Here is a 21,916-nt window from a genome sequence, read left to right as displayed (position 1 = left end):
CAAGAAAATTGTTAACAGTTCTTTAAGTAGAGGAAATGAGACCAGTTAGGAATTAGAACATACACAAATAAATGAACAGCATTAAAATACAGGCATCCCTGTTCTGTTGTACTCTGTGTTACTGTACTTTGAAGAGAGGGCAGTTCATACAAGTTGAAGGTATGTGGCTACTCTGTAACAAGCAAGTCTATCAGCGCCAATTTTCCAACAGCATTTGCTCATTTTGTGTTTCTGGGTCACATTTTAATAATTTTTTCAATATTTCAAATGTTTTCATTATCATTATATTTGTCATGCTGATATGTGATCAGTGATCTTTGATGCCACTAATGCCACTCACTGAAGGCTCGTCTGATGGTTAGCCTCTTTTAGTAACAAAATCCTTTTGATTTAAAGTATGTATGTTACTGGAGAAGGCAATGGCACCCCACTCCAGTACTCTTGCCTGGAAAATCCCATGGACGGAGGAGCCTGGTGGGCTGCAGTCCATGGGGTCGCACAGAGTTGGACACGACTGAAGCGACTTAGCAGCATGTATGTTACTTGTAGATATAGTGGTACTGCACACTCACGAGACAATAGTATGGTGTAAAAGCAACTTTTATAGGCACTGGGAAACAAAAACATGCATGTGACACGTTGCTGCAATATTCACTTTATTGCAATGGCGGAACCAAAACTGCAATATCTCCAAGGAATGTGTGTAAAGGGGAAACATAAAGGTAACATGAGGGTAAACATAAAATACCTTTCTCTTATTTTTATTGCTTTTAAAAGATAATTAACTTTATAGCAAAAATAATAGCAATGTATTGTGTTTATGAAACATATAGAAGGAAAATGACAAAAACAGCACAAAGGATGGGAGGGAGTAAATGGAAGCATATTGTAGGATTCTTCTTACTCTAAACAGTAAAGAGTGTAATAATATTTAAAAGTGCATTATGATAACTTAAAAATATACACTGTGAATCTAAGAGCAATCACTAAGAAGAGAAACAAAGAAGTGATCAATATGAAATAAAATCATTAAAATTACTCAGTTAACATGAAAGAACGCAAAGAGGGTAAAAACAAATAAAAAACAGATGAAAAAAGGAAACAAATACTAATGTGAGTGCCCTATATTCTACCATATAAATGTTTTAATTAAATTACTGTGATTACTAATGACTTTAAATGTAAATTATCCAAGCACAATAATTAAACCAATACCTGTGGTGGATTCATTTTGATATTTGGCAAAACTAGAAAATAAGAAAACAAACAAACAAACAAACAAAAGCTGTATGTGGGCCCAATAGGAAATAGTGATTTTTTTTTTAATAAGCTTTTGTCATTATAAAGGTAGTACCTGCAAAGTAGAATGTGGGATCTATTGGGCTGTCTAAAAGTCCCTTCATTTTTTTAATTAAAAATAATGTAAATTTAAATTTTTATTTAAAAATAAAAGACACATTTGTCATTTAAAAAAAAAAAAAAACTGTACTGCATATTTGGAAGTTGCTAAGAGAGTAGAGCTTAAAAGTTTTCACCACACACATAAAACAATTCTGTAACAAAGTATGGAAACAGATATTAACTAGACTTATTGCTTTGATCATTTCATAATATATACAACATTGAATCATGTTGTACACTTGAAACTAATATATTGTTTTGTGTCAGTTATACCTTAACAAAAATAAAATCAGGCCATAATAAGACAAACAAAGAAGTAAATAATATTACAGTACAAAAAGGGGAAACAGTGTACTGGATTAGTACTTTTTAATAACACTGATGCTTTTTTTACACAATAGGAAAGACTCACACCTATATATAGGCCTGATGCAGTGACGCATAATAATATTGTGGTTTAATAATGAATAAAATAATTTTAATTTTAAATATATTATTCAGTTAATAAAATATTTCATCACTGAACTAAAATTTGAATTTACCAAACAATAATTAAACCAATTATATATTACTTTAAAAAATCTACTTTAAATATAAAGATGGATTAGTTAAAAGTAATAGGGTAGAATAAGATAGGATAAGGATGGAATAAGATATACCCTGCAAAGACTAAAAAGAAAGCTGGCTATAATGATTATCAGATAAAGTAGATTTCAGAACAAGATATACTTAGGCATAACCAAGGGCATTTCATTATGACAGAGAGGTCAATTCATCCAGAAGACACAACAATCCTAAATATGGAAGAGCTCAATTGGAGAACTTCAGTATACATTAAACAAAAACTGATAAAGCTGAAAAGAGGAGTAGACAAGTCTACAATTCTACTCAGAAATTTCGTCTTGCAGCAATTGATACAACAAATAGAAAAACAGTAAGTATATAAAACACTTGCAAAATACCATTTATCAACTTGGCATAATTTATACTGATCCCACTACCCAATAAGAGCAGAATAAATTTTTTTTTTCAGGTACACATGTTAACACTCACTAAGATATACTATAGGCTAATCCATAAACAAATCTCAATATATTTAAAAGATTGAACTCACACACAGAATATTCTCTGATCACAGTGGTTTTAAAGTAGAACTCAATAAGAAAATTATCTGAAAAACCCAGATATATTTGGAAATTAAACAACATACTAAGTAATCCATAAGTCAAATAAAAACTAGGGAAATTAGAAAATATTTCAACTGAATAAAACTGAAACGAAATAGAACCTTGTATATAAGCTAAAGTGGTTCTTAAAGGGAAATTTATGGCTTTAAAAGCTTTTATTAGAAGAAGGCTTAACTCTAGGGAGCTAAGATTCCACTTAAAAGTCTATGGAAAATAAAAATGAGAAAATTAGATCTAAACTAAGAAGAAAAAAGGACACAATATAAAAGCAGAAATTAATATATAGGAGACAAGTGAACAATAGGCAAACTCAATGTATGCAAAAGCTGGTTTTTTGAAAGATCAATAAAATTAATAAACCTCTAGCAAGACTGGCCAATAAAAAAGAAGACACCAGTTATTGACATCAGTCACCCTATAGTCATTAAAAGATTAAGAAGAAATAATGCAAACAAGTTTATCTGAATAAATTAACAATTTAGATAATTACTCAAAGTATCAAACCTCACTCAAGAAAAAGTATTTTTAAATGTAAATTTCCCTAAAGAAACTGAATTTGTGTTTAAAATTTGCTTACAAAGAAAACGCCAGTCTCAGAAATACTCTCTGGTGAAGCCTATAAAGCTCACCAGGAAGAAATAATACCAACACTACACAAACATTTTCATAAAACTGAACAATAAGAAACGCTTCACAATTCATAAGGCCAAAATTATCCAGATGATAAAGCAAACTACAAAAGAATAGACATTCTAAGAAAAGAAAATTTCAGGTAACATCTCCCTGAACATAAATGCAAAATCCTAACAAAATTTAGCAAATCAATTCCAGTAATATATTTTTCTAAATAGTACACCATGATCAAGTTGTGTTTATCCTAGGAATGTAAGGTTAGTTTCACATTCAAAAGTCAATCAGTGTGTGAAAGAATGAAGCTGGACTCTTTCCTCACATCACATATAAAAACTAAAAATGTGTCACAGACAAATTTAAAAGTTAAAATTATAAGACTCTTAGAAGAAAACATAGGGGCAAATTTTCATGATCTTGAATTTGGCAAAGGTTTTTTAAACACGACACCAAAAAGTACAAGCAACAAAAGAAAAATCCATAAATTGGACTTCATTAAAACTAAAAACTTGTACACCAAAAGACACTATCAAGGAAGTGAAAAGACACTTCACAGAACGGGAGAAAATATTTGAGAATCAAATACCTGATAAGGGTTAATGATCCAGAATATATATATATTAAAAAAAAAAAACCTCTACAAGTCAACTATTAAAAAGACCAAAAAACCTAATGGAAAAAGGGGCGAAGAACTTGAATAAAAATTTCTCCAAAGAAGATATACAAGTGGCGAACAAGGATAAAAGGGAAATGCAATTCACAACCACAGTGAGATGTCACTTGGTACCCACTAAGATACCTAAATTTTTTAAAAAAGAAAAATAACAAGTTGAGTAATGATGTGCAAAACCTGAAACCCTTATACCCCAAGAATTGACAACAGATGTTCAAAAACTTACATGAATGTTGACAGCGGCACCGTTCACAAGAGCCAAAAGGTGGAAGCAGCACAAATATTCATCGAGAGATGAAAGGATAAACAAAATGTGGTGTATCTATACTATACAGCAATCCTAGTGAGTGCGTGCTCAGTCACGTCTGACTCTTTGTGACCCCATGGACTGTAGCCCACCACGCTCCTCTGTCTATGGGATTTCCCAGGCAGGAAAACTGGGGTGGGTTGCCGTTTCCTACTCTAGGGGATCTTCCCTGACCCAGGGATCAAACCAGCATCTCCAATGTCTCCTATATTGGCAGGTTCTTTACCATTAAGCCACCTGGGAAACCCATGAACACTATACAGTCATTTTTAAAACATGAAGTATGGATACATACCACAACATGGATGAACCTTGAAGACATTATGCTAAGTAAAAGAAGCCAAACACAAAGGCCACACACTGTGGTTCTGTTTATGTCAAATTCCCAGAATAGGCAAATCCAGAGACAGAAAGCAGGTTAGTGGTGACCAGGGGCTGGAGGAAGATGTGAATGGGGAGTTGTGCCTACTGGGCATGGGCTTTCCTTTTGGAGAGACAAAAATGTTTGGAACTGGGTAGTAGTGGTGGTTGTACAACATTATGCACATACTTAACAGCACTGAATCGTATACTTTAAAATGGTGAAAAAGTGAATCTTCTGTTATGTGCATTTGCCATAATAAAAAATCAATATAATTCATTAACAGAATGAAGGGGAAAAAATCATCATCGCAATAGATGTAGGAAAAGCATTTGACAATGTGCTATCTATTCATGATAAGAACTCTCAATAAATCAGTTGTAGAAAGGAACTTTTTCAATCTGATTTTTTAAATCTCTATGAAAAACGAACAGCAATCATCCTACTTAAAAGTGAAAGACTGAGTGCTTCCCCCCCAGATCAGGAATAAGGCACAGGTGTGCACTATTATCAAATCTACACCGGGGACCCTAGCCAGTATAATAGAGAAAAAGGACAGCAACTCAGATTGGAACAGAGAAGGCGCTGGCACCCCACTCCAGTACTCTTGCCTGGAAAATCCCATGGATGGAGGAGCCTGGTAGGCTGCAGTCCATGGGGTCGTGAAGAATCGAACACGACTAAGTGACTTCCCTTTCACTTTTCACTTTCATGCATTGGAGAAGGAAATGGCAACCCACTCCAGTGTTCTTGCCTGGAGAATCCCAGGGACGGGGGAGCCTGGTGGGCTTCCGTCTATGGGGTCACACAGAGTCGGACACGACTGGAGTGACTTAGCAGCAGCAGCAGCAGCATTCAGATTGGAAAGGAATAAGTAGAACTTTATTCACAGACAACATAATTGCACAGATAAAGTCCTAAACACTCTACAGAAAAAGCTACTAGAACAAGTGAATTTAGCAAACTCACAGGATACATGTCAACAAGCAAAAATTAATTACATTCTATATACTAAAAATGAACAACTGGAAACTGAAATTTAAAACACTATTTACAATGATATTAAAAGCATAAAAGTCTCTCTCTAGATCCCTGGATTGAAAGCTATAAGACTCAGCTGAGAGAGATTAAGAAGTCCTTAATAAATAGCTGCATATAATATTCTTGGATCAGAAGACTATTCTGCTGGGATGCTGATTCTTCCTCAACTGATCAATAGATTCAATACAGTTTCAGTCAAAACCCCAGTAGGTTTTCTTGGTAGAAACTGGCAAAGTGACTTTAAAATTTGTGTAGAAATGCAAAAGGCTTAGAATAGCCAAATGTATTTTAAAAAAGAAAAAACAAAGTTGGAAGATAACAATATTTGATTTTGAAATTTAATATGCTGCTGCTGCTGCTGCTAAGTCGCTTCAGTCATGTCCAACTCTGTGCGACCCCATAGATGGCAGCCCACCAGGCTCCCCCGTCCCTGGGATTCTCCAGGCAAGAGTACTGGAGTGGGGTGCCATTGCCTTCTCTGGAAATTTAATATAAAGCTATAGTAATTAAGACAGTGGTACTGGCATAAGGATAGTGTCCACATAGAGACTCAGTTAAGAGAGTCAATTAATTTGCAATGAAAGTGCCAAGAAAATTCAACGGAGCAAATATAACCTTTTCAACAAATGGTGGCTAGCCATATGCAAAAACAAAATACAAACTAGCAACCCTCATCCCTTACCTTACACTATACACAAATATTGACTGGAAATAGACCGTGGAACTAAAGAAGCTAGAAATAGACACAGGAGAAGATCTTTACAAACTAGAGGTGAGCAAACATTACCTAGAAAGAATGTAAAATGCATAAACCGTGAAAGAAAAAACACTCGATAAACTGGAATTCAACAAAAGTGTAAACGTGTGCTCTTTTAAAGCTAATCCTAAGAAGATAAAAAGGCAAGCCACAGACTGGAAGAAATACATGTTCAAAGACTTGTATGCAGAATATATAAAGAATTCTTATAATCAATAATCAAGACAAATAAAAACTGGGTAAAAACCTTGAACAGACACTTCACAATACAAGACATTAAAATAGCCAGTAGGCACATGAAAAACAAAATGCTCAGCATCATTACTAGTCATTAGTGAAGCTGCAAATAGAGTCACAAAGAGATATCACGATACATTTGCTCAAATGGCTAAAAATGCAAGAGACCGACAATACCAAGTGACGACAAGGATGCAGAATAGCTGGCGCTCTCACACATTGCTGATGGGAATGTAAATAGCCCAGCAGTTTTATATTAAACATATACTTACCTTACAACCATGAGATTTCACTTCTAGGCACTCACCCAACAGCAATGAAAATACATGCCCAAAGGCTGGTCTAGAGCGGAGTTTAAAATAATAGCTCCAAGCTGGAAATAACCCAAGTGTATATTACCAGCTGAGTAAGTAAACTGCAGTACATCCATAAAACAGAATACGACTCAGTGATCAAACGTGACACGCTGCAGATACACACGGCAACGTGAATGAATCTCAAGATCATCACACTGGGTGAAAGGACACAGACACAAAAGGCTACGTGTACGAGTTGACTGATATGAAATTCTAGAAAAGATAAATCTAGCCTACTGGAATAAGAAGAAGACTAGTGGCTACTTGAGGTCTATGGTGGGGTTGCGAATTGACGGGCAAAAGCACAAGGGAGGAGATGAGAGAACAGCACTATATCTGGATTGCAGTAATGTTTCATGGGCTGCACTTCTGTCCAAACCAGCACACTGTACACTTTAAAGGTACGTTAAAAAAAAACTTGCAACATTTGCCTGATGTTACAGACTGAAGTGCCCCCCAAAATTCAAAGGTTGACGTCTTAATGCTTGATATGACTATATTTGCAAATAGGGCCTTTAGGGAAATAATGGGTGGGGCCCTAATCCGATAGGACTGGTGACCCTAAGGAAAGATGAGACACCATAGCACTCTCCATGAGTGCCAGGAAAAAGGCCCTCTTAGGACATAGTGAGAAGACAGCCATCTACAAGCCACAGAGAGGAGCCTCTTGGAAACTAACTTTGATGGCATCTTGGTCTTGGGCTTCTTGCTTTGAATTATGAGAAACTAATTATCTGCTGTTTTAAACACTCAACCTATGGTATGACTAAAAAATGAGCACGCCATTCTTTACTAATGATGTTACTCTTGAGTCTATTTCTACTTCAGCTGATGAAAGCTTTTCTGGAATACATATTAAGAGACCAGCAGTTGTTTTAATTCTGTAGAAGGCCTTGGCCAGTAGATCAGACAGCTGCTGCATATGTTAGACCCAGTGCGATGGTGGGATTTTCAGACCTGTGAACGCAGTCATTGAAACCAGACCAATGTTGCTGTGACCAAGCGAAAGGAAGCTTGCAGGAGCATGTCTGTCGCACCCAGGTGTGTGTCAGATCACGGATTAGCCAAGACTGGCTTTCTCCTGGCTCTTAGTGTGCCTCACTTGGCAACAGCACCAAATTCACGGGTGGTAGGCTTCTCTCTCTCTTTCTTTCACCCCATTTATCAGATCCATTTCTGCAACCAACGATTCCATCAGTTCTCATCTGTCCACTGACTAGGTTTATTTACGTAGAGCAGTATTTTTCAATTAACAAACCATGACCTACCTTTTCCCTTGAAAACTCTCTTGCTGCTACTGCTAAGTCACTTCAGTCGTGTTCGACTCTGTGCGACCCCATAGACGGCAGCCCATTAGGCTCCTCTGTCCCTGGGATTCTCCAGGCAAGAATACTGGAGTGGGTTGCCATTTCCTTCTCCAATGCATGAAAGTGAAAAGTGAAAATGAAGTCTCTCAGTCGTCCCCGACTCTTAGTGACACCAAGGACTGCAGCCTACCAGGCTCCTCTGTCCATGGGCTTTTCCAGGCAAGAGTACTGGAGTGGGGTGCCATTGCCTTCTCCAGAAAACTCTCAGAGGTACTCAAAGGCAGGTTATGAAGAAAGGCGTCCAGGTGGGGCTTTATTTGGACCAAGGCTTCACCCTGGCTCCCCTCAGGTTACTCTCAATACAGCAGCCGGCATGATCGCCCCAGCTTAGATCAGGCTCCATCACTCCCATCTGGCTCAGAGTCTTCACAGCAGAGGACAAGGCCCTCAGTGACCTCTTTGACTGCACTGGCCTCCACACTGCACTTTGGAGATGGCAATACTCCTTCAAGGTTTCTGCACCTACTCTTCCTCCCTGCTGGGAATGCATTTCCCAACCATCTACACAGCTCGCTTCCCGTTTCCTCTGGGACTTGGCTCAAATGTTACCTTTCCAGGGAGGCCTTCTCTAACACCCTAAGTGAATAAAGCAACATTCCCTACCCCACCTCAGGAAGTCCTCTCTGGGTTTATTTTCTCCCTGGTGATCTCTCTCCCTCAGACATGCTGACCGCCCTCTGACTTGCTTGCTTTCTCTCTCACTCTCTCATTCTTTCCCCTCACCCCACACCAGAAGGTAAGCACCAAGAGGAGAGAAACACTGTTTGCTACCTGCATGATGCTCAGTAGTAACTTGTTGCATGGGCACTGGAAACCTGCTCCTTTAATGGAAGAGAAGTCAGAGGGGAGACGCAACCACCCTCGGCTACATCCTCCTCTGCTGCCCGTAGCTCTCCCTGGTCTCCAGATCTTGCTCAGACAGAAAAAGAGAGAAGTTCCGCAGACGAGCCTATGAGGTAGGGCTTCGGGCAGAAATAAGAAGACCAGTTACATGTGGGTCAAGACAAGAGGCAGCTCAGTGTTTAAGGCAGGCGGGGAGGATAAGCCAGTGGCCCTGGGCTCCCTGCCTCCCTCCTGCTGACGGCTACACTTTCCACCAGGGTTTTCTCAGCAATGGACTGCCTGAACTGGCACAGTATGACAAGATACTGGTTCTCTCAGCCCTCAGGCAACCTGTGCAGGGCCTGGAGCAGACAGTGCCTTGTCCACCACCTCCAGCATCCCAGACAACATCACCATTGTCCTCCTTGTCCTGTGATGCAAAAGGGTTGGGACATGGTGCTTTTTTTCTTCCTCCGGGCAGCCTTCCCTTGTTCTCCTTCCATTCTGCTCTCCCATGTTCCTGCTTGTTTTCCTCTCTTGTGCAATCCCTGAAGCCACGGGATCTTTTCTGCTACTGTAGAGATCCATTGGGCTTCCCTGGTGGCTCAGCTGGTAAAGAATCCGCCTGCAATGTGGGAAACCCGGGTTCCATCCTTGGGTTGGGAAGATCTCCTGGAGAAGGAAATGACTACCCACTCCAGTATTCTGGCCTGGAGAACTCCATGGACTGCATAGTCCATGGGGTCACAAAGAGTCAGACACGACTGAGTGCCTTTCACTTTCATGGGGGTGCTATGGCCTTTTCAACAGAATGGATTCCTACAACATGAGTAACCTCATGCTAAGAACTTCTGGCGCCTGCTACATGAAAACACCTGAAATCAGTCAGTTCAGTTCAGTTCAGTCACTCAGTCGTGTCCGACTCTGTAACCCCATGAATCGCAGCACACCAGGCCTCCCTGTCCATCACCAACTCCCGGAATTCACTCAGACTCACGTCCATTGAGTCAGTGATGCCATCCAGCCATCTCATCCTCTGTCGTCCCCTTCTCCTCCTGCCCCCAATCCCTCCCAGCATCACAGTCTTTTCCAATGAGTCAACTCTTCGCATGAGGTGGCCAAAGTACTGGAGTTTCAGCTTTAGCATCATTCCTTCCAAAGAAATCCCAGGGCTGATCCCCTTCAGAATGGACTGGTTGGATCTCCTTGCAGTCCAAGGGACTCTCAAGAGTCTTCTCCAACACCACAGTTCAAAAGCATTAATTCTTCAGCGCTCAGCTTTCTTCACAGTCCAACTCTCACATCCATACATGACCACAGGAAAAACCATAGCCTTGACCAGATGGACCTTTGTTGGCAAAGTAATGTCTCTGCTTTTCAATATGCTATCTAGGTTGGTCATAACTTTCCTTCCAAGGAGTAAGCGTCTTTTAGTTTCATGGCTGCAATCACCATCTGCAGTGATTTTGAAGCCCAGAAAAATAAAGTCTGACACTGTTTCCACTGTTTCCCCATCTCTTTCCCATGAAGTGATGGGACCAGATGCCATGATCTTCGTTTTCTGAATGTTGAGCTTTAAGCCAACTTTTTCACTCTCTACTTTCACTTTCATCAAGAGGCTTTTTAGTTCCTCTTCACTTTCTGCCATCTGCATATCTGAGGTTATTATTTCTCCCAGCAATCTTGATTCCAGCTTGTGTTTCTTCCAGCCCAGTGTTTCTCATGATGTACTCTGCATATAAGTTAAATAAGCAGGGTGACAATATACAGCCTTGACATACTGCTTTTCCTATTTGGAACCAGTCTGTTGTTCCATGTCCAGGTTTAACTGTTGCTTCCTGACCTGCATATAGGTTTCTCAAGAGGCAGGTCAGGTGGTCTGGTATTCCCATCTCTTTCAGAATTTTCCACAGTTTCTTGTGATCCACACAGTCAAAGGCTTTGGCATAGTCAATAAAGCAGAAATAAATGTTTTTCTGGAACTCTCTTACTTTTTCCATGATCCAGTAGATGTTGGCAATTTGATCTCTGGTTCCTCTGCCTTTTCTAAAACCAGCTTGAACATCAGGAAGTTCACGGTTCACATATTGCTGAAGCCTGGCTTGGAGAATTTTGAGCATTACTTTACTAGTGTGTGAGATGAGTGCAATTGTGCGGTAGTTTGAGCATTCTTTGGCATTGCCTTTCTTTAGGATAGGAATGAAAACTGACCTTTTCCAGTCCTGTGGCCACTGCTGAGTTTTCCAAATTTGCTGGCATATTGAGTGCAGCATTTTCACAGCATCATCTTTTAGCATTTGAAATAGCTCCACTGGAATGCCATCACCTCCACTAGCTTTGTTCATAGTGATGCTTTCTAGGGCCCACTTGACTTCACATGCCAGGATGTCTGGCTCTAGGTGAGTGACCACACCATCGTGATTATCTGGGTTGTGAAGATCTTTTTTATACAGTTCTTCTGTGTATTCCTGCCACCTCTTCTTAATATCTTCTACTTCTGTTAAGTCCATACCATTTCTGTCCTTTTCGAGCCCATCTTTCCATGAAATGTTCCCTTGGTATCTCTAATTTTCTTGGAGAGATCTTTAGTCTTTCCCATTCTGTTGCTTTCCTCTATTTCTTAGCATTGATTGCTGAGGAAGGCTTTCTTTTCTCTTCTTGCTATTCTTTGGAACTCTGCATTCAGATGCTTATATCTTTCCTTTTCTCCTTTCCATTTCACTTCTCTTCTTTTCACAGCTATTTGTAAGGCCTCCTCAGACAGCCATTTTGCTTTTCTGCATTTCTTTTCCATGGGGATGGTCTTGATCCCTGTCTCCTGTACAATGTCATGAACCTCCGTCCATAGTTCATCAGGCACTCTATCTATCAGATCTAGTCCCTTAAATCTATTTCTCATTTCCACTGTATAATCATAAGGGATTTGATTTAGGTCATACCTGAATGGTCTAGTGGTTTTCCCTACTTTCTTCAATTTCAGTCTGAATTTGGCAATAAGGAGTTCATGATCTGAGCCACAGTCAGCTCCTGGTCTTGTTTTTGTTGACTGTATAGGGCTTCTCCATCTTTGGCTGCAAAGAATATAATCAATCTGATTTCAGTGTTGAACATCAGGTGATGTCCATGTGTAGAGTCTTCTCTTGTGTTGTTGGAAGAGGGTGTTTGCTATGACCAGTGCATTTTCTTGGCAGAACTCTTCATTCTGCTTCATTCTGTATTCCAAGGCCAAATCTGCCTGTTACTCCAGGTGTTTCTTGACTGCCTACTTTCGCATTCCAGTCCCCTATAATGAAAAGGACATCTTTTTTGGATGTTAGTTGTAAAAGATCTTGCAGGTCTTCATAGAACCATTCAACTTCAGCTTCTTCAGCATTACTGGTTGGGGCATAGACTTGGATTACTGCGATATTGAATGGTTTGCCTTGGTAACAAACAGAGATCATTCTGTCATTTTTAAGATTGCATCCAAGTACTGCATTTCAGACTCTTTTGTTGATACCTGAAATACCCTTCCTTAAATGGAGAAGCCTGCTCAGCAAAAGACAGATGGTGAGAATACCTCAGCGGGCACTGCCCCTTGGAAAATGCCATTCTGAGATAAAATTGAGTTTTTCCTCTTTGAGACAGAAAAATGTGTATTGTTAAAGGATGCTCCTCAGGCAGAAATGCCATTCAATGGCTTGTTTGCCAAAGAGGCTCATAGTGAAGTCTACACTGATATTATTTATATTCATCTTCCTCATATCACCCCACCACTAGCTAGGACAGGATCCAGAACTCCCCAACCTTCTAAGGCACTCCTGGGTTACTGAGAAGATCTTTTGTGCAGTTTTTCAAAACAGAGGCGATTTGATGAGGTGCTGAATTTACCTCTTCACATTCCATGCCATTGCAAGGAAGATGGCCTTGAATTTTCACTTTAAAAATGCTAAATGGAACTAGTAAAAGAGCCTAGAAACTTACAAAAATCATTTGTTTTACTATTAGTCAGCCATGGCCTCCGAACACACGTACAAGGGTAAAGAACTCACACACTGTGTGTTTTTGAGGTCATTGTCTTAGCAACGTGCCCACCGCTGCTGGTGATGCTCTCCACAGGTCTCACTCAGGAGCACTCATACTTGCAATGGAGGACACTGGCTGGTCATGTGTTTTAGATGATTGTTTTTTCATCCACTTATACTTCCGTTTAATTTTCCTAATCATCTAGGGAAAACTTTGAAATCTTTTTCAAAGCTCAAAACTGGGGCTGGGTCTAGGGCAAGATAACTAGATTGCCATTTTAAGAAGGTATTCACTCTCAGATGCTGGCCCTGTATTTGAAGGCCTCCTTAAATTTTTCAGCCTAGGCTCCTCACTCTCAGGGTCATGAAGATGACTCTGTCACCAATCTGGAGGCTACCGATAACACCTTGGTCAAGGAATGTGAATGCAAGGGAAATTAAAGCTTGTGAGGCAGGAGATCTAGGTTCCAGACCTCTCTTTACCACTTTTACCATATTCCAGAAGGGGATACAGAGGACGAGATGGTTGAATGGCATCACTGACTCAATGGACATGAGTTTGAGCAAGCTCTGGGAAATGGTGATAAACAGGGAAGCCTGGTGTGCTGCAGTCCATGGGGTCACAAAGAGCCAGACACGACTGAGCAACAACAATCAAATCTAATATACCACTGATTGTACAAAACACCATCACTTTATGTACCATTAAGAGAAAAAAAAATGCTGCCCATTTAATTATGACATAATGGCATGCTGCTGCTGCTGCTGCTGCTGCTGCTGCTAAATCACATCAGTCGTGTCTGACTCTGTGCGACCCCATAGATGGCAGCCCACCAGGCTCCTCGGTCCCTGGGATTCTCCAGGCAAGAACACTGGAGTGGGTTGCCATTTTCTTCTCCAGTACATGAAAGTGAAAAGTGAAAGTGAAGTCGCTCAGTCGTATCTGACTCTTCGAGACCCCATGGACTGTCGCCACCAGGCTCCTCCGTCCATGGGATTCTCCAGGCAAGACTACTGGAGTGGGTCACCATTGCCTTCTCCCATAATGGCATAATAATAGTCTTATAAGATACAAGAATTGGTTCCAGTAGCCTCTCACAGCCTCGAATTTTTTCAACTATACTGAGGGATTCGGCAATTTCTCCTGCCTTTGGTTTAGTAACTTGACATAATAGGTAATCCTCTTGCGTATATCTCAATAATAAAATATAAATCTAGCTCAATGTACTTGTGGGTATCTTTTCCATATTAAAAGCATTTGGCTCCATATTAAAGGCATTTGCAAAAAAATAAAACTGAAATCGCATCATTTCTCCAATGACAAATATTTTGCTTTATCAATATCAAATTTATCTACCCTGCTCTAGCCCCTCTACTCTCCGTATAACCATGTAAACAATTATTTGTTTTAATGCCAAATCACAGTGTAACCTTTTTGAAATCACCTGAATCAATAATTAAATTCAAGATATGTATCATCAACAGTGCACCTATCTCCACTGAAAAGTTGAAAATATCAGAAAGTAATACTTAGTAAATGCATTCACAGGCAATGACAAGTATATCACAACCACTGCCTGGCCGTCGGCAGTTGATTAAGTGCTGTCCCACCAGCAGGAGTAGTCACAGATCCAGATGGGTAATCAATTCACAACACCCTTGAATTCCTAGCTGTGCCCTTCCTTAGCTTCACAGCAGGAGACAGGACAGGAAGTACAGTTCGTACAGTGTCTGTGGTCTCATAGGCAGGCCAGCAACTACTCCCAACGCAGATCTGGCCTTGGCCTTCCTCTGCTTCGGGGGATGCACACAGTTACTAGAGGTGACGTGTATGGTTCAGCTCCAGAGAACCCGCTACCTTGGTTTCCTTTGGCCTCCATATCGCTCTAGTCCAGCAGGCCCAAGGCCACATGACCACTGCAAGCTCTCCTAGTCCCAGAGTGGTCCCAGGAATCTAGAGTTTCACAATAATCGAGACAGATAATTCATCCCAGGTATAGAGCAATCCACACTTGTCTTAACTCCTTATGTTTCCAAGGAAAAGTTGCGGTGAGAACGTAAGTCTGAGGTTATCTTCTCAGGCAGATTGATGGGAAAATGTTTCTAACTCTCAGGTACCATTGATTGCAAAACACACCCTGGTTCCAGGGGCATTAAAATGGGCAAGGATACATCTCAGAAAAACCGAAATGCTGCTCTCACATTTAACACTTTGACTGCCAAGCTGGGTGCCTCAGCTGAAATGGGGCTATCATCTTAATAGGCGATTTGAGGGAATGGTCTCTGGTGTTGCTTTTCAGCTCTCAGATAGAATTGTGAGCTTGTGACTTTAATGTGTGTGAGCTGTTGAACATTTACAATGGTTATTCAACAACTATGAGACCACAGCATGCACACGTGCTCCTGGGAACTCCAGGAGCAAAGCCTCTGGGCTGTCAGTACACTTGGGGTACAGGCTGGGGCAGACCACACTGAGCCCATGGACTTCTGAAGTTGCGAAGTAATCAGAGTCCCATTTTTGAGCCCCCAAGGCAATGGCACCCCACTCCAGTACTCTTGCCTGGAAAATCCCATGGATGAAGGAGCCTGGTAGGCTGCAGTCCATGGGGTCACTAAGAGTCGGACATGACTGAGCGACTTCACTTTGACTTTTCACTTTCATGCATTGGAGAAGGAAATGGCAACCCACTCCAGTGTTCTTGCCTGGAGAATCCCAGGGACGGGGAGCCTGGTGGGCTGCCGTCTCTGGGGTCGCACAGGTTGGACACGACTGAAGGTCTTAGCAGCAGTATAGGCCAAGTACTTTACATACATTATCTCATTGAATCAGCATAGTAACCCTGTAAGGTTAAGCGTTACTCTTCCCATTTTACAGATGATAAAACTCTGCTGGTGAGTCATGATGCTGGATTAGAAACCCAGGCAGCCTGCTTTGGGATGCAAGCTCTTAATCAAACGCTTACCACCTCCCACCTATAGTCACCTTGTCTCACATGAGATTCAATGCCATTAATAAAAGATTACTTGAAAAAAAAAAAGATTACTTGACACAAGTATGAATACTGGACCCCTTTAAAGAATACCCAGGGAATTAAAAAAAAAAAACATAAACACACATTTTTTTTTTAGGCAATGGGGGAGGATGTGATGGGAAAAGAGAGAGGATTCCGTGATGTAGCTTCAGAAACATATTGTCCTCTCAAATAAAAACAGGTGACGACACCTCAGTACGTGCCATCTGACAGAGAACGTGTTATGGAATGAACTGTGTCCTGCCAAATTCACAGGCTGAAGTCCTAGCCTCAAGTACCGCTGAATGTAACGGTATGTGGAGAGAGGTCATTTAAAAAGGTGACTAACATTAAATGAGGTCATTAGGGTCGGTCTTAATCCAGCAGGACTGAGGCCTTCACAAAAAGAGAGCAGGACACAGATGTGCACGCAAGATAAGGCAAAGCCATATCTCACACTGAAGTCCTCAGAAACCTGGGGTACCAAAAATGGATATTTCAGGAGTTCATGTGCTGCTAGGTAAATCCACATGAAACTTATGGTTTTGAAGTAAAAAAAAAAAAAAAAGTCAAATATGGACAATTTTATTTGTTCATCCTCTAACTGTACACATTTGCAGAAGAGACCTTGAAACCAACACATCCTACTAATCCTACTTTACAAATGATACACCTGAGACCCACTCAGATACACTGATTCATCAAAAGCCCGAAAATGTGTTAAAGGAAGAACAGGATGCCAGATCAGAAATTACATTTCTTTTTGTGAACACAAGTAGGCAGCATCTATTAAAAAATACATACTACATAGTAATAACAATTTCACCCCTAGGAATTAATCTACCAGAAATATCTGAACAGGTGTGCAGAAATATATAAACATGAAGACCCACAGTACTAGCCCCAGTACATGATGTGGAAATTTAGAAATAATCCAAGTGCCGACTCACAGGGAATTGGTTGAACAAATAATGATTCGTCCATCTACATGCAAATCTATGTACTGTAGTTAAAAAGAAAGAGGTCAGCCTTTGCTCATATTAAAAGATGCCCAAATCATATTAAAAGCAAGAAAAGATACCTAGAAAAATAAAAACACAACTCATAAAATGTTTATTAATATCCGTGCACTGAGGAGGTATAAAGTAGTCAACACTCAGTAGGTACTTTTTTCCCTCCCCACCTCCTCCATCCTACACATCCCTTGGATTATTGCAAATGAACCCAAGGAGCTCTACTGTCTACCAGCTGGGTGATCACATGCAAGAAGCTTCAGTTCCCCCACCAGTAGGTTGAAAGAAATTATAGCACTTCCTTCAGAAGTTGTTGACAGGATTCCATGAGACTATGTATATAATGTGCTTAGAACAATGCGTGGTGGATAGTAAGTGCTTAATAGATAGGCACCATTATGGTAATGATGATGTTATTCATCTCTGGAACCTGAAGAAACAAGGTTTCCTTAATTTGTGTTGTATTTACTTTTTTTTAATCTCCTTTAAAAAATTATCTTGTAAGAAAACATAATAAATCATTCTGCTTATTTTCCTTACTGAAATTAAATAAAAAGGCAGTGCTTTTTAAACCAGTGCTTACCCCAATAAACTCTAGCAATATTAGGCATTCTGATATTTAATGAGTCCTCTAAAGACAATTTCATTATTTCATTACTGAAGTGATAAACTGCTTTTCTGAGAAGTTAATATTAACAGAGTCATTCCTAAGTAAATATATTGTTCATCAGGTATAACCCAAGGTGCCTCCATGAAATACACAGTAGAACCAGCCCTCCTCTATTGAAGGATCAGTTTGGGTCTCTTCTACTCACTTAGGTTAACAGGGTGGTTATGGCAAAGGTCTTTCAAATGCACAGACAGAACCTTTTATGCAACCATGCTGCTGCTGCTGCTAAGTCGCTTCAGTCGTGTCCGACTCCGTGTGACCCTATAAGAAGGCAGCCTACCAGGCTCCCCCGTCCCTGGGATTCTCCAGGCAAGAACACTGGAGTGGGTTGCCATTGCCTTCTCCTTATGCAACCATACTCTGACTTAAAACAGGACTTTCTATTTGAGGTCCTTCCCAGGGCATTCTAAGTATTAACTAAACCAGCCAGGCTTATTTCCACAGATCTTAAGCCTGAAAGATTTGTGCAGCTCTATAAACAGAATAGAATTAAAATACAGTTCACCCACAGTTCTGATTCTGATCCAGTATTTCTTTGGTCCATGTATGCTCTATGGAACCAAGTACAATCTAGACTCCAAAGAAGCAGTGAGCATGGGAAAGCTATCAAAGCGTGGCAAATTACTGTTACAGAAACTCCCAGAATTAAAGGATCTTTTTGAGCCTTTTTGTGGTAGCTGAGATCCAGACAGGTTATGTGTTTTGTCCCAAGTTTCAAAGCTGGTACAGGTGGGGCTGGAACTCAGGTAGCAGGCTTCCCAATAGCAATGCTCTTTCCCCTGCTGGAGAATTACCGTTCTTCTGTTTTGCTTCTTGGAAAACTGAGCCAAGTTAAAACAGCTCATTCAAGGTCAGAGGGGCAGTCAAGTAGAACTTGTGATGCTGACCAGCAGATTATACAATCCTAGAGGGCGGGTCCTCTGCCCCTCACCTACCCCTTCGGGCCCTGTGTAAATGTTTTGGTTGACACAACACACAAGAGTTTAGAGGAAGTGTCTCTTCTAGGTTTGCACTACGTGTTTAACTTCAGGTTCTGGCACAGGCGTGTCAGTTTTTATCAGAGCAGGCACGCCCCCCAGTGCCCGGATCCAGCGGACCGCCAAGGTTGGGGTCGGGGGCCGGTTAGCCACCACTCAACCGGGTGGTCTTGCAGCCCTAGAAACTCGCCCAGAACAACTCCTCTGCGATGTTTTTCTGGTTTTGCCAATCTGGAGACAGTAAACTCCTGTCAGATTCAGCCGGAAGCAGAATGGTTGGGCAGGCTGAATACCTCTAGCCAAGCTGTTATAAAGGCTAACGCAAGCCTTGCCTCCCACAACACTCCAGGACCGTGTCCACTTGATCCCGGTAACTACGTACACTTTCAGGTGGCACTCCGACGCCCACCAGGACCGCCCCCACCCCAAGTTCCGGGAGGCAGCTTCTGCCTTGGTCCAACGCCTCCCTGCACCGTGGACCCTTCTCACCCGCACTTTCCTACAGCCCACAGTGTGAGCCCCTTCTCTGAAGCTACATTCCATCTCCCCCACCGCAGGCTGGTAGTATAAACCTCACAGCAGGTCAAGGTGCCCAGCGAGCGCGGACCCGCGAGCTGGGTGCGCGCGCGCGCGCGGTGTGGGTCCCCGAATCCCGGAGGGCACGCTCCACCCAAGCCGAGGGCTGGGGCGGCGGGGGCTAGCTTTTCGGGAGGGATGGCAGCTACGCAGCCGCTGGAAGCACTCAAAGGAAGGCAGGGACACCACGATCGCCCAGAGACGGCGTGGGAAACTCGGGGCGCAACAGGAGTCAGTGCCACTGGCCCGACGGCGCTGCAGGTCGGCTCTTGCCCAGGGAAAGCGCCACACAGACGCAGACGCACTGCTGGTGGGTGATTGGTACCATTTGAAATTATAAATCGGAGGGTTACAGCAGACAATCGAGGCGCGCCCCTCCTGGGAAGGAAGAAGGACGTTGGGCACCAGTACATGGAGAGGCTGGAGAGGGGAGAAGCCCCTCCGGAGCTGCAGGGTGTCCGAAAGGGGTTCAGGGTCAGCTCTGGGCTCGGGGGTGGTGGAAGGGGGCGGCTCGCCGGACGTGCAGATCCAGCGCTCGGGGCTCACCTGGCCGGCGTTCGGAGGGTCCATGCTGGAGGCTGGCGGCTGCCGGGCGCTCGAGCGGTGCCGGTGGCCCGCACCGCAGCCCCGCACAGAGGGCACAGGGCGGCCGCACTCCGCACTCAGGCCTCCCGCCCCGCGCCAAGGGGCCGGTCCTTCCGAGGGACTCTGGCCGCGAGCCTGAGCCTCTTTGCCTTCACTCCCCAGGCGCGCCTGGAGCCGGCGAGTGCCTGGGTCCTAGCGCCCCTCCCGGGGTGTGAAGCCCGACTCGGAGCCTGCTCGGTGCCCCCCTAGCTATTCTCGCCACTCGAGGGGAGTTAGGGCTAAGGGCCAGCGCTGCCCAACCTGGCGGGTCTCAGGACTGGGAATCTGGACAAGGGAGCTTCTTTCTCACCACGCCCACTCTTCCCATTTTCATCTCCATGTGCAAGAAAACACGGAAGGATCAGATTTGCCTCCTTCCTCACTCAAATCCGCGTACACTATCATTTTAAAGAGATTCTGTCACAGACAGCAGTCAAGACAGATCATAGATAGTTCTTCCTCAAACTGAAAGGAAGACTTCTGTATTCAAATAAATTTGTAAAGGACACTCCACTGTGTCTATTGCGGAGTTGGTGGGGTGTGATGGGGTGTTGTCCTTCAGCCTTAACTGTGGGGACAACTTACCAACGTGGATCAAGACAAAGGTCCTGGTCCCCTTCCTGCCTCCTCCCAGTCTGTTTAGTGAGCTGGAATCAAAGGCCTGCGCAGATATGGTGAAGCTTTCAGAGCCCAGTTAAATGCTTCAGCTGTAAATAAGCCTGGCCTCCAGCTCCTGGTTCTTACCACACCTGCCCCATACCTGGCTCCTCTGGTGGAAGGATGTCTAACAAAGACCTAGGGAGCATTTACAAAGGCCTCTCCTTTCTCAACTGCCCACAGGGCTGAGTCAGTCCAGTTAAAACCAAGATCAACAACAGTGATCTTTTCCTGCTGACTTTCTCATCCAGAGAGGCTGATGAAATTTCTAATGGCAGGAAAGGAAAACAAGTCATCTTTAGAAGTAAAACCTATTTCACAGGACATGGAGAGAGACAAAAAGAAGTATTATTACTTGGACATTAGCCATTATCCATAAAGGCCAACCATAAGCCAAGAGAGCAGTATGAATATAGCCTTTCATGTCTTTTTTTAAAGAGCTCCAAATCTTTTCCCTCAAGAGCACTGCTATCTGTATGGACCGACTCTAAGATGATCTCATTGTCCCCACTTCCTAATGTTCATGCCTTTGAGGACTCCCCACCCCTTGAATGTCAGAGAACTTGTGACTTGCTTCCTATTCATTAAGTATGGCAAAGGTGATGGGATGTCTTTTCAATGACTATGGTACTGTCTTGATAGGAGATGCTCTCTTTTGCTGGTTTTGATAAAGCAATAGCCATGTTGAGGAGGCCCATGTGGCAAAGAACCGAGGGGGCCTCTGGCCTACAGCCAGTAAGAAACTGAGGCCCTTCGTCCAACAAACTGCAAAGAACTAAGTCCTGCCAACAACCAGAAAAGCCCAAAAGTGAACCCTCCCCTCACTGAGCCTTGAGATAGACTGTATCTTCAGCTAACACAGAGGACCTATAAAACCATGCTTACCTTCTGACCTACAGAAACTGTGAGATAATATATGTGTATGTTTAAGCCACTAAATTTGTGGTGGTGTGTTACGTACAACAGCAAAACTAATACACTTCCTCCGTACACAGATGGAAATGTGAGGCAAAGGAGATTAGGTAAAAGAGTTAAGGTCACTGAAATCAGCAGCATAATCTATCATCATTTCACTATCATAGGCTGAATAGACAAGGAAGGGTTTCCCAGGTGGCTCAAGTGGTAAAGAATCCGCTTGGCAATGCGGGAGACACAGGCAGGAGATGTGGGTTTGATCTCCAGGTTGGGAAGATACCCTGGAGGAGGAAATGGCAACCCACTCCAGACCTTGCCTGGAAAATCCCA

The 21,916-nt window shown here is 42.4% G+C and overlaps 1 protein-coding gene across 3 annotated transcripts in view; it reads right to left on the bottom strand.

Annotated features, from left to right (window-relative positions):
• The window catches only part of PDE8B (phosphodiesterase 8B), a 260,235-nt gene extending 240,094 nt beyond the window's left edge, over window positions 1–20,141 (bottom strand). Inside the window, exons 1-2 of one of the 3 annotated variants that reach the window (XM_070377248.1) lie at window positions 19,937–20,120; window positions 9,089–9,279 (exon numbers count right to left, since the gene is read on the bottom strand). In XM_070377248.1, the coding sequence (XP_070233349.1) occupies window positions 9,089–9,094 (6 nt within the window). In that variant the 5' untranslated portion in view covers window positions 9,095–9,279; window positions 19,937–20,120. Of the gene's footprint in view, window positions 1–9,088; window positions 9,280–19,936 lie in introns of all 3 variants that reach the window. The other 2 variants (XM_070377249.1, XM_070377246.1) reach the window with 2 other exon arrangements.
• Window positions 20,142–21,916: the final 1,775 nt, after the last annotated feature.

The sequence above is a fragment of the Bos mutus genome, chromosome 10 (assembly GCF_027580195.1).
Source record: "Bos mutus isolate GX-2022 chromosome 10, NWIPB_WYAK_1.1, whole genome shotgun sequence".
NCBI classification, from domain to species: domain Eukaryota; kingdom Metazoa; phylum Chordata; class Mammalia; order Artiodactyla; family Bovidae; genus Bos; species Bos mutus.
This window is presented reverse-complemented; position numbering and strand designations above follow the sequence as displayed.